This window comes from Thalassophryne amazonica, chromosome 20 (genome assembly GCF_902500255.1).
Source record: "Thalassophryne amazonica chromosome 20, fThaAma1.1, whole genome shotgun sequence".
Lineage (NCBI taxonomy): Eukaryota > Metazoa > Chordata > Actinopteri > Batrachoidiformes > Batrachoididae > Thalassophryne > Thalassophryne amazonica.
In genome coordinates, this window is record NC_047122.1 from 51,115,846 (window position 1) to 51,129,725 (window position 13,880).

Consider the following 13,880-nt stretch of genomic DNA (forward strand, 5'->3'; position numbering starts at 1 on the left):
ATAACTGTTTTCAGGAAATAGCTGTTCTGTAACAGATCACAAATGTGCCTTCACAAAAGCTGTCTGGCTGATTTCAACAAAATTAGTATGTTCCCCGACTGTGTAAGTGAAGCCCTTTGGCTTGATGCATGCAGAAACGTACAGGCTGTGCAATCAGACAAGACAGGACAGCAAGTGGTAGTACGTGCAGTCAAGTCTCCTCACTGAGGAGCTTAACTCATAAATATTCACTGCTTGTGCCTCCGTTGTTTTCCATCATGCTTGGTGTGTGGCAGCATGGTGCTTCAAAGGATAACTTTTTTTTAAACAACCATGGTCATGTTAGCATCATGTCGTCATAGCAATCCTTCGGTGGCGAGGAACATTGTCTCTTGACCGATTCCCAGACTGTGAACGTTTGTCAGAAATGGTTATGTTTTACTGAGAATTTAACCAAAGTATAATCAACAAATCTGGAAACAATCAAAAGATGAAAAAAATGTTAGGTTAAGTGATTAATGGAAAAAAGACTCAGTAGATTATTCAGTTGTGAAGTATTTGTTAGTTGTAGCATTAAATAAAACTGTAGGCTTCAAGTGTGTTGGTCAGGAATCAGTTTCCATGCTGATGATGGTAATGTGTGTATTTCAAAAGTACATGTCTGATGTTTGAGTATTGGTTGTTGAGTTATATTCATTTTACACTTGTATCAACAATTCCAGTCGGGACAGCTGTGAATTTAAGTCTACGAGGGTAGGCTGAAAAGTTCTAAGGCTCACCATGAAGGAGTAATGCATTAACTGCATCATAGTGAGACTTAGAACTTTTCAGCCTACCCTTGTACTGTGCATTTTATCATTCTTGAGTGACAACTATTTCCTTGGCGTCTTTTGAGTGAGAGGTCATGATGAACCATTGTTGCTGAAGTATTTTAAATGTAGCCCAGAAATCTCCAAGGAACTGTTCTGCTGAGAGATTGTCCTGAATGGTACTGATTTGTAACTCGTGGACTCATACTTAAGGAAAAAGTCAGGGGGACAGAACCCAATGAGAACATGAAAGTGGAATTTTGTTCTATGTTGAAACAGCCCATTTGGGTGATTCTTTAACTACGGGCACTATTGGCCTTGTAAATGTACACTCAACAAAAATATAAACGCAACACTTTTGGTTTTGCTCCCATTTTGTATGAGATGAACGCAAAGATCTAAAACTTTTTCCACATACACAATATCACCATTTCCCTCAAATATTGTTCACAAACCAGTCAATCTGTGATAGTGAGCACTTCTCCTTTGCTGAGATAATCCATCCCACCTCACAGGTGTGCCATATCAAGATGCTGATTAGACACCATGATTAGTGCACAGGTGTGCCTTAGACTGCCCACAATAAAAGGCCACTCTGAAAGGTGCAGTTTTATCACACAGCACAATGCCACAGATGTTGCAAGATTTGAGGGAGCGTGCAGTTGGCATGCTGACAGCAGGAATGTCAACCAGAGCTGTTGCTTTTGTATTGAATGTTCATTTCTCTACCATAAGCCGTCTCCAAAGGTGTTTCAGAGAATTTGGCAGTACATCCAACCAGCCTCACAACCACAGACCACGTGTAACCACACCAGCCGAGGACCTCCACATCCAGCATGTTCACCTCCAAGATCGTCTGAGACCAGCCACTCGGACAGCTGCTGAAACAATCGGTTTGCATAACCAAAGAATTTCCGCACAAACTGTCAGAAACCATCTCAGGGAAGCTCATCTGCATGCTCGTCGTCCTCATCGGGGTCTCGACCTGACTCCAGTTCGTCGTCATAACCGACTTGAGTGGGCAAATGCTCACATTCGCTGGTGTTTGGCACGTTGGAGAGGTGTTCTCTTCACGGATGAATTCCGGTTCACACTGTTCAGGGCAGATGGCAGACAGCGTGTGTGGCATCGTGTGGGTGAGCGGTTTTCTGATGTCAATGTTGTGGATCGAGTGGCCCATGGTGGCGGTGGAGTTATGGTATGGGCAGGCGTCTGTTATGGATGAAGAACACAGGTGCATTTTATTGATGGCATTTTGAATGCACAGAGATACCGTGACGAGATCCTGAGGCCCACTGTTGTGCCATACATCCAAGAACATCACCTCATGTTGCAGCAGGATAATGCACGGCCCCATGTTGCAAGGATCTGTACACAATTCTTGGAAGCTGAAAATGTCCCAGTTCTTGCATGGCCGGCATACTCACCGGACATGTCTCCCATTGAGCATGTTTGGGATGCTCTGGACCGGCGTATACGACAGCGTGTACCAGTTCCTGCCAATATCCAGCAACTTCGCACAGCCATTGAAGAGGAGTGGACCAACATTCCACAGGCCACAATTGACAACCTCATCAACTCTATGCGAAGGAGATGTGTTGCACTGCATGAGGCAGATGGTGGTCACACCAGATACTCCCCCCCAATAAAACAAAACTGCACCTTTCAGAGTGGCCTTTTATTGTGGGCAGTCTAAGGCACACCTGTGCACTAATCATGGTGTCTAATCAGCATCTTGGTATGGCACACCTGTGAGGTGGGATGGATTATCTCAGCAAAGGAGAAGTGCTCACTATCACAGATTTAGACTGGTTTGTGAACAATATTGGTGATATTGTGTATGTGGAAAAAGTTTTAGATCTTTGAGTTCATCTCATACAAAATGGGAGCAAAACCAAAAGTGTTGCGTTTATATTTTTGTTGAGTGTAATTTCCACCACACCATTGCCTTACAGTATAAAGCGCCTTGGGGCAACTGTTTGTTGTGATTTGGCGCTATATACATGTGCTCTGATGTCACTGTTTATCTCCATAGAAACTACCCAAACAATCTTTCATACAAACTGTTTAAAGGGACATTACAGTGTTGTGGTGGAAATTACGGCAATAGTGTGGGACAACTACATTTTGTTTTAAAAAAATCACAACAGTTGTATGACATTGAATACCCCAATTATGTTTTGATTATTTTACTGATATTTTATTCAGAGATATTTTAAAACATTAGAAAAAACGTTTCTTTACCATTCATTTTTATCATTGAAGAACAAAAGTCTGGGTGTGGGACAAGCACAAAACGGCAATATTTGCATATAATGATGCTGAAAAAAGGTGAAAAAGTCATCATAGGCTACTAGAACAAATTTCTTAACACACTTTCATTGTAAAGATAACTATAACAGTGTGAAATTTCCCCTTTTTTTTCTGTTTTTCATACAATATGATCAAAGGACATAATGAGTGCCCGTAGTCTAAGAATCACCCATTTATGACTCTTGTGCTGCATGTGTAACAAAGCTTCTGTGAAAATTAGAAGTGAGTGATGATTAATTTGTCTCTAAACATGTTGACAGGACTCTTTAGGGAGCCCTGTCAAAAAGCCTCTGTAGATCCTTGAACTGCGCCAGTCGCCTTTTGTCATGCCAGCTATGCTTTTCTAAAATGGGCCAAAATGGAATTTATTCCATTTTTTTCCCAGGCTTTTTATCACCATAAAAGCTTAGAATGAGATTTATTAGGTGTGCAGGATTTAAAGTAGTGTGCATTTTCCTTTGAATTCCTTCTGTCCGATGTTGTGCTTTCTTTACTTTGTTTATATTTGATCAGATTGTTCAAATTACTGTATATCGTCATTTGAACTCTTTAAATGCAATACATATTTACTTGCATGAGAGTGCCATACTTAAGAAACAATACTTGGCAATTTAAGAATAATTCCAAATACTAATTTGTGTCATAATGCATGTGACAGAAATTATTTTCCCTTTTTATAAAATTAATAATCTTCAAATAGCATACAGCTATAATACTTACAGGAAATGACTTTAAAGGTTTGTCATCTGCTCTTTAAACTGAGCTCTATTGACTGTTGCAAATTTAAAATTATAATTTATTATTATTTTACAAAAAAAAAAAAAAAATTCGTAATGACTTTAATGTCATTTCTGCCAACAAGTTGTCACTGTGTTCCGTTATTCAAGAGTAGCCGTGTCCATACTGGTGTGGGGTCAATCTGTGACTGCTGATTTTAATGAGGTTGCGGCGGCTCATATGTTGTACACACTAGAGGTTTGAATTTCAGCTCTGTGTTTCATCGAGGCATCATCTTAATAATTAGTCTCTACGCTAATTAGCTCCATGACAAGGTTCATTTATCCTGTGGCAATGAAATTCCATGTTTTCTGACAGTGACCTTGGATCACAATTGTAAGGATTGTCTTTATTGGATGCAAAATAGAAGACAGCTGATCAGCAGGTCTTCCCGTTACCTATGTTGCCAAAGGCAGAACAGTGTAGAAAGTGTTTGACTCAGTGTGTGCATCTATCTGTGCACATATGTGTATGTGTGTCTATGTGGTCAATGTCTGTGTGATGTTTCCAAGTTTCCATTTATCATATACATTTCGAAGTACAACGTGCAATAAAAATGCAATTAAGTGTATTTTGCGCTGGCTCCTTCAGCCTTTACAAAGACTGTGTATGAAGGAGAAATTTGGAAAACTGGGATGCTTTAAGACCTCTGACAAATTTGGCATTGGGCACATTTCAGTTCAAATTGTGGCCACCAGGGGGCCAAATCTCTCAAACCTTTGTATGCACGGTTTTGACAAATATTTTGTATGTCAAGATGATACTTGGTATGCAACATCACCTCACTAAGACCTTGGACAAGTTCCATTTTGGGCACATTTTGATTCTAATTGTGGGTAAAAGTGGGCCGAGACTGAAACATTTTTGTATATGTTGTCTTGATAAAGACTTTGTGCCTTAAAGTGAACCTTGGTACACAAGGTTACTACACTGAGATCTCAGTAAAGTTAGACATTGGGCATGTTTTGATTGTAGTTGTGGTCAGGGAGCCAAGTCTCTGAAACCTAATAAACAAGGATGTCATGGATGCTTCTGTAGAATACGCCTTGCTGAAGTTCGAGGTTGGGCTCGGTGAAGGAGACTCTTTCACACGGATACTCTTTTGCGGTACTTAAGACAGCATCCCCCCAAAACATGTCAAAAGAAAAACAAAGCCCAGGGACACTCAGGAAAAATGTATTTATTTTTAAACATAGAACTACATATACAGTATTATACAAATTTCAATGTAATATACAAAATTGACTTAGAAAACTGTCATTTAACTTGTCTTTGCTTTTTACCAGCATATCACCCTGGACAGCTATATTCCCTGCCTGACTGATCTGTGCAAGGCATTATGGGAGGTGATGCTAAGCTACCACCGCACCATGCAGTGGCACGAGGAGCATGACAAACAGGAGACCACGCCCACTCCAGGTAAGAGTTCAGTTTCTTGGACCACGTGCTTGACCGTATATAGTAAGTCCCTTCGGCTGCTCCCTTGTTTGCACTCTGGGTCGCCACAGCAATGCAACTCCATATTACACGGAGAAATGTGGCAACCTTCTGCACTGAAACCAAGTGCACTAACCGCTTGGCAACCACTCCTGGCGTGTGTAAATTTTCTGTTTGTTAGTGGTCTAACACGCCGTTTCATATTTTCAGAGCTGAACAGCAGTAGTCACCGTGACGTGAATGCAAAATGTGAGCAGTTGGTTATTAAATTCTTCAAACGTCTCTTCTCTACACAATTACAGTTTCAGAAACAAATGAGCATGATAACAGACATTTTGCAAATGCCCAAGAGAGCACGAGTGATGTCTCGACGTGTATCCCAACTAGTAGCACAACGCAAAATTGATCAATACAGACTCTGAGAAAATGGGGTCACCCTCCACCCCCCACCCTCTTCCCCCCAAAGTGCTTTCCTGGCTTTGTTTGTATTCAACGCACAATAGGTTTATCACCGCTCCAGTTTACAGAGAGAAATTACTCTGCCTTTGAATAAAAGAAGCATGAGTGTTGAAGTTATGCTGGTGCTTTAAAGGAGCACACGGCACGGTGGCATGTGTACTGAATTGACATATATTATACAGTGTGCACCCAATTCCTTTTCACTGCAGATGTTACTGAACAAGCACATAGGGGATCAGTCATATTGATGAAAAATGTCCACTAATTGTGCTTTTATTTTACTTTTAGCTTGGAGGCCTAACAGGACTGTTCATATTGATATTGTCATTAATGTGTATATGTCACGGACATGACGAGCAAAGCTCTTCAGCATCTCACCATGTCATTTTGGTCCTTCACAGTGCCCTCCAAAAGTATTGGAACACTTGGTATTTCACACATATTATAGAAAAGATTATAAAATCAAACCTTTACTGTGCCTTGTGATAGAATCACTACGATGACTGGCCCAACATGGCGGCTGCATTTCTTGCACCACAGCAACCAATGCGGCGTTTACTCCTTTTTTCATAATGTCTGTGTTCATCTACCGTTGGTTTGTGGCTTTTTACGGCTTTTACGACAACAGTTTGTGCCTTTTTCTCCCCACTGGGGAGATATTTTTGTGCCATTTCCGGTTTGTGCCTCCATCTACCATAGAGTGAGCTTTGTGCCACTGCGTGGCGCTCCGCTCATATTACCTGATTTACTGTGTGTTGATGTTCTGTTCTGATTATATGGCTATAATACAGTGCCTTGCAAATGTATTGGGCCACTTGATATTTCACACATTTTAATTTGTTGCCATTTAAAATACAAAAAGTAAATCAGTCTTCTCAATTTAAAAATTTCTAAAATTATCTTCTTTAAACTCAAACTCAAAACAAATCTCTACAACTTGATATAAATTCATTTAAATTATAAAAGCCAAGATGATGGGTTGCATAAGTAATGGGCCCATTTAGTATAATACATGTAAATCAGTTTTATTGCCAGTTTTCTTCAGACGAGTCAAGAAATGAACATTTCCAAGTCATTCAATATGTCTTGGACTTTATTTACATCATTTATGAAGAAATACAAACAGTATGGCACTCTATGGCAAATCTGTGTGGTCCAGATAGTTCTCAAAAACTGAGTGACTGTGCAAGAAGAAAAAGAGTGAGGAAAGCCACCAAGACACCCAACAACCCAAAATAAGTTATAGGCTTCTGTGGCTGTGATTGGAGAAATTGTGCATGTTTTGCATTATGTATCATCAGTTATACAGCTTCATGATGAAGTGGTATAGAGGAGGATTTTCTTAAAAAGAAGACTTGAAAGATAAGCTACAATTTACCAGAAGGTATATCTGAGATGCAAGCCTAGATTTAATGTTTTGGTGAAAGAAAATACTCTATACCACTGATTTCAGTGAAGCTTTACACAACGGTAGCCAGAAATGTGTAGAAAGACTTTACAGTATAGTCTGAATACTTTTGAATTACTACAAAATCAATTGCTGAAAATGACGAGCATCATATAAAATTGGGCATAACCACAATTATTCTTTTTTATCTGATGAACTACAAATTAATTTATAAATTACAACATAGTAAGCATTTAGAAAATGCATGTATGTTTTGAGATACTTTCTTTCGATGTATAATTTAATTTGTAGTTTCTCAGTTTAAAAAGTTAATGCTTGTGGTTATTTCCATTTTTAGCATGAAGTGCATCATTTTCTGTAATTAATTTTGAAGTATTCCAAAAGTATTCAGATGATATTGTAAGTAATCCAAATGTATTCCAGTTATTTTGTATTTTGCATTCATTAACTGATTACATTTCAAAATAATCCCACCCAACTGTGATGGTTTCACACTGTAAGAAGATGTGCATGAAGGAGATTAATTTTTTAATTCAGGCATTCAGGTCACAACAGATTCCCCACCACCTGATACATAGTACATGGAAGGAACTAGTGTAGCAGAACAGAGGGATATAATTTTGTATGCTTACTCACAGGTATACTTTGTAGTCTAGCCTACGATGGCCCAAAGCCAATAGTAGGGGGAAAAGCTGCTGTTACTTTTTTTTGTTTGTTTTTTGCACAGTTTCAAGAGTAAAGTGAGTCTTGCTGGGCTCATGTTATGGTTGAAGGCATATAGATATGAGATGTACCCTGCGTGAGGTCGGGTGTGAAGTTTTTATATGGATCAAAAAGAATCTCTTGCATGTATTACTGCTCCTTTCCTTCCTACGTTCACTCTGCCAGGTGTAAAATCATCAACCATAAGAAGCCTAGCAGTCAGTTTTGTGGATTATTGGGATGCCCGAATTGTAGTGATTGGAATGGACCTGATCCAGGCATTTTTTTTTTTTTTTGAATGAGCTTATTGGATATATTAAACACGAGTCACTCAGTGTGTGATCCATCACGCTGTACTATATAAGGTCTATGCTGGCGAAGCTGCACCCACCACTGCACCACCATGGTCCAGATTTTAAAAGGATAATTGCTCTCTAATTCACTTCAAATATGCCCCAAGTCTGTTTCTGACAGATGGTGCCTGTGATACGCTTCTTACAAGCCAGTCAGGTAGAGTGTTTCAGATGAATTCATGCATTTTTATTGTCATCTTGCTTATGGTTTCCTCCTGCTAATGGGTACAGCACAGGTGAGTAGCTAGAGTGACAGATCAGAAGCCCCCCCACCACTCCCCCCCCAAAAAGTTTTAGGTAAAGGTTAACTTTTGAAGACAAAGACAAGACATTTTTGCGTATATTACTACGACTACTACTAATACTAATACTACTACTAATAATAATGATAATAATAACAATAATAAAGTTATCAGTTTTAATTCATCTTAAATACCTGAAACACAGCCATCAGTCTTTCATTAGTGTTGTTCATTTGGTATTACTTTGAGTGTTCCGGTTTTACTACTGCAGTGCTCCATTAAGTGGAATTGATGAGCCAGATAAAAATAAGCTGTTTACTTTATTGTAGAAAAAACCATTAGGAGTAGCTGGGATTGAAAGTAGTTTTATGTTTTTGATACACTTTAAGGCTCATAAATTGTCAGGCATATCCACTGTATTGTGCTTAAAGTGTGACCTCTGCAATTGTAATATCTAGGAAAATACAAGCATGTGATCAGGATTCCATGTTGGCAGATTCTCAATATTAAATGACTTGGCTTGGGATCTGAGCAAAAATAAACAAAAAAGGAAAAAGTACTGATAGGACATCCTGAGTGGGTTAGCACTGAGGTCCATATGAAGTAGCATCTTGTTCCAGTGTGTGGGTGGGGGGGGGTGTATTTGTTGCCATATGACAGTTTTGTAAAGTTGTCTTGTTTGCTCAGTCTTGACTGTATTGCACAGAGCCCAAGAAGTGTAATCACAAAATGTTTTGCATGCGGATAGAATGTGGGCACGTTTTACTACAACCCCTGGCAAAAATTATGGAATCACCGGCCTCAGAGGATGTTCATTCAGTTGTTTAATTTTGTAGAAAAAAAGCAGATCACAGACATGACACAAAACTAAAGTCATTTCAAATGGCAACTTTCTGGCTTTAAGAAACACTATAAGAAATCAAGAAAAAAAAGATTGTGGCAGTCAGTAACGGTTAATTTTTTAGACCAAGCAGAGGAAAAAAATATGGAATCACTCAATTCTGAGGAAAAAATTATGGAATCACCCTGTAAATTTTCATCCCCCAAATTAACACCTGCATCAAATCAGATCTGCTCATTGACATTGACCCTATGCCATGACATTGACCCTATGTGTCTTTTTGCAAGGAATGTTTTTGCAGTTTTTGCTCTATGGCAAGATGCATTATCATCTTGAAAAATGATTTCATCATCCCCAAACATCCTTTCAATTGTCCAAAATATCAACATAAACTTGTGCATTTATTGATGATGTAATGACAGCCATCTCCCCAGTGCCTTTACCTGACATGCAGCCCCATATCATCAGTGACTGTGGAAATTTACATGTTCTCTTCAGGCAGTCATCTTTATAAATCTCATTGGATTGGCACCAAACAAAAGTTCCAGCATCATCACCTTGCCCAATGCAGATTCGAGATTCATCACTGAATATGACTTTCATCCAGTCATCCACAGTCCACAATTGCTTTTCCTTAGCCCATTGTAACCTTGTTTTTTTCTGTTTAGGTGTTAATGATGCCTTTCGTTTAGCTTTTCTGTATGTAAATCCCATTTCCTTTAGGCGGTTTCTTACAGTTCGGTCACAGACGTTGACTCCAGTTTCCTCCCATTCGTTCCTCATTTGTTTTGTTGTACATTTTTCGATTTTTGAGACATATTGATTTAAGTTTTCTGTCTTGACACTTTGACGTCTTCCTTGGTCTACCAGTATGTTTGCCTTTAACAACCTTCCCATGTTGTTTGTATTTGGTCCAGAGTTTAGGCACAGCTGACTGTGAACAACCAACATCTTTTGCAACATTGCGTGATGATTTACTCTCTTTTAAGAGTTTGATAATCCTCTCCTTTGTTTCAATTGACATCTCTCGTGTTGGAGCCATGATTCATGTCAGTCCACTTGGTGCAACAGCTCTCCAAGGTGTGTTCACTCCTTTTTAGATGCAGACTAACGAGCAGATCTGATATGATGCAGGTGTTAGTTTTGGGGATGAAAATTTACAGGGTGATTCCATAATTTTTTCCTCAGAATTGAGTGATTCCATATTTTTTTCCTCTGCTTGGTCTAAAAAAGTAACCATTACTGACTGCCACAATCTTTTTTTCTTGATTTCTTATAGTGTTTCTTAAAGCCAGAAAGTTGCCATTTGAAATGACTTTAGTTTTGTGTCATGTCTGTGATCTGCTTTTTTTCTACAAAATTAAACAACTGAATGAACATCCTCCGAGGCCAGTGATTCCATAATTTTTGCCAGGGGTTGTACAATGTGCACACATTTTGTTAAATTGTGCGCACGTTTTACTATATTGTGTTTTTGTTTTACTATTCACCTTATTCAGCCACGCCCACTTTTACAACAGAGGCATTTCTGTTTTAGGACTTCTGGTGAGCAATGTTTTCAATATAGAGCAATGGAAGATATTAGATGGGTAGAAACAAAAACATTTTTGAAAAGCTCAAAGGGATCGACTCTGGAACGACCCACGGGTCATAACAGAGTGAGAAGATGACATGAAAAAGTGGCCCTGATCATTTTTAACTACTTTGTGTTGTCACTCGGTGTGGACGGCTTGGCCATGAGGAACGACTGCTATTTAAAGCTGGAGTTTATTGATATGTGATGTGAGTTTGGCGACACTACAAGCTGTAAATAAAAAGTTATTGAGATTTTATTCAAATTTATTACAATAAAAAAATCTCCAAAATTATACAATCATACGTTTCCAATGTAATTGCTGTAATACAACTAGAGGGAGTTCATTAATGTGTGACGTCAGTTGGGTGTGACTCCAAACCATAAATGTACGTTGCTGAGTTTTTCTCAAAGTATTTCCTTTCGCCGTGGTAATTTTTCAACGATCCCTAAACTCCGATCTCGCAGCCGACTGCATGCCAAGTTCTCTTGAATTCATAAAGGAGGACATCTCATTTTGGGGGGAAATCAGTGTTGGTCCATTGTAGGTTGTTGTCTGTGTACAATGTTTGGATAGATGTGTCATTTGATTTAAAACAGTGATTCGCTGTGAAGTTATGAAGTACACTCAGGGTCACCACAGCAACTCCAAGGTGGATCTACATGTTTATTTGGCGCAGGTTTAATTAAATCTTTGAATATCTTTCCAACTTAACTACCAATAGCCCAAATTTCTGTACAATAGCTTGCAACTGAATGAAATACATATTTTATATTTATATTTTGAGAGCTCAATTTAGGTCTATAATGTGCTCACGTGTTATTAATTTGAGTCAGTTAAAGGAAAACGTGCTCACAAATTATCATTGCCAGAGAAAAAGGAAAACATTCGCACATTTTGTTAATTCGAGGGCTCAATTAAAGGAAAACATGCGCACAAATTATCACGGCTACAAAAAAAACATTACTTTAAGTGACCTCTGCCGGGTTTCGTAGTATTGAGAGACAGGTCTATTTTTTTAGTCGTCATCAGACAAATGGATGACATGAAAATGCTTATAGATCATAATCGATTGCTATCATGCAATATTCTCAGCAGCCTTCACTACGATATTATCTTCATAAGGTAAAGGACATACCCTTCTTTCCCTTTCATGGCTTGCATTTGTTTCATCAGTATTTGATTAGCTGACACCTCAAGGTGTTTTCAATCCTTTCATCATCCTCTTTTCACTTTTCTCTCTCTCCTAATGTGGACACGATCCACCAGATTCATAATTGACTCCGCGTGCTTTGTCATATACTATTTTGAGGCCACACTGACCTTTTTTTCCCACACTTAATTACATACAGCTTCACAGCTGTAAGTGTCAGATACAGTGAATATACCCCCCCCGTCACTCTCTCCATCTTGGGGACACACGAAGGTCGACCTTTCAGAGTTGAGTAAGGGCTCATTTGTGCTCCACTTACGTATGTAAATCTAGCTGTGCATTTCAAATAGTGTAAGCGCCACATGCCGACATACTTCCACATCCTTTATTTGGTATGGCCATTAAGAAAAATATACACTTGTGGGTAGACCATCTAGACGATTCTGCCAACATCAAACATCTTAGTCTCTCAAAGACATTGTTATAATGTTTCTACTGAAAAAGAGCTGGCAGCAGTTTAGGCATGACAAGATTATACTGTGCGTCTAAAAATCGTCAAAATATTCCACCATTTGGTGTTTCATAGTTTCCCACACTCCCCCGGTGTCTGCCTTCACTTCCCAGAATGCACCATGGTGCCAGCAGAGTTCCGCTGTCTCACAGCCGAGGATGTGAATGGCGCCGATTCAGCGAGTTCACAAGCGATTATGATGACACGTTCTCTCAAGTTGAGAAGGTTATCTAGAGGAGGTGTAGCACCTGTGATAAACTTCTGCTGTGCCCCGATGTTGTCTTGTTGTTCACACTTCACGAGGTGTGCTTACATTGCACCCTAAACAGTGACTCTGCTGAAAAGACCTCTCGAGTGAGTCACGGACCGCCAGACGGCGCGAGATTTCACAACTGTGAAACACTGAATTGTTAATGGTCTTCTTTGTGTATTTTTGCTTCAAGGTTGAGTCTCCCTTGAACTTTAGCTACATTGCCTCTAGTATTACCCGTGGTATTGCACCCTTTCATCCGTATCCATAAGCTTTCACAAAACAGACGCAATGTATGTGGAGTGCAGATAGAAGGCTCCATCCATGTCCCTATTAAACACTGAGCATAAATGAGCCCAAAGATAAACCATCACCTCATTGAATTTGACGTCATGGCTTTGATGCATTGAGCTATTTTCAATTCAATTTCAATTCAGTTTCATTTATATAGCGCCAAATCACAATACAGTTGCCTCAAGGCACTTCACTCAAGTAAGGTCTAACCTTACTAACCCCCAGAGCAGCAGTGGTAAGGGAAAAACTCCCTATGAGGAAGAAACCACAAGCAGACCAGACTCTGCTTGGGCCATGCTACAGACATAAATTGCAGAACAATTCACAAAACGAATATACAGGAAATGCTGTTGGTGCACAGGACAGGAGGGTCTCCAGCACAAATACCACACCCAGACTCAGGCATCAAAAAGAAAAGAAATACAATATAATTTGTCAGCATTAAACAACAAGAAAAACAGGAAATACTAAGGTGATCACCGGCCACTAGCCCTAAGCTTCACTAAAAGACCCAGAATTTAGGTAAAGGTGAGGCCGCAGCCCGCTCCATTTCCTAATAAAATGAATTAAAAGAGTAAAAACTGTAGAACTATACTATGCCAGTATGCTAGCCATATGAAAGGAAAAATAAGTGCGTCTTAAGTCTGGCCTTGAAAGTCTCCACAGAATCTGACTTGCTTTATTGATGCAGGGAGATCATTCCGCAGAACAGGGGCACAATAAGAGAAAGCTCTGTGATCCGCAGACTTCTTATTCACCCTAGGGACACAAAGTAGTC

At 39.4% G+C, this 13,880-nt stretch overlaps 1 protein-coding gene across 1 annotated transcript in view; it reads left to right on the plus strand.

Moving 5' to 3' along the window:
* The window catches only part of vps50 (VPS50 EARP/GARPII complex subunit), a 208,962-nt gene that overhangs the window by 92,902 nt on the left and 102,180 nt on the right, over positions 1-13,880 (plus strand). The window contains exon 13 of the mRNA XM_034161518.1: positions 5,165-5,297. Within this exon, the coding sequence (XP_034017409.1) occupies positions 5,165-5,297 (133 nt within the window). The remainder of the gene's footprint in view (positions 1-5,164; positions 5,298-13,880) is intronic.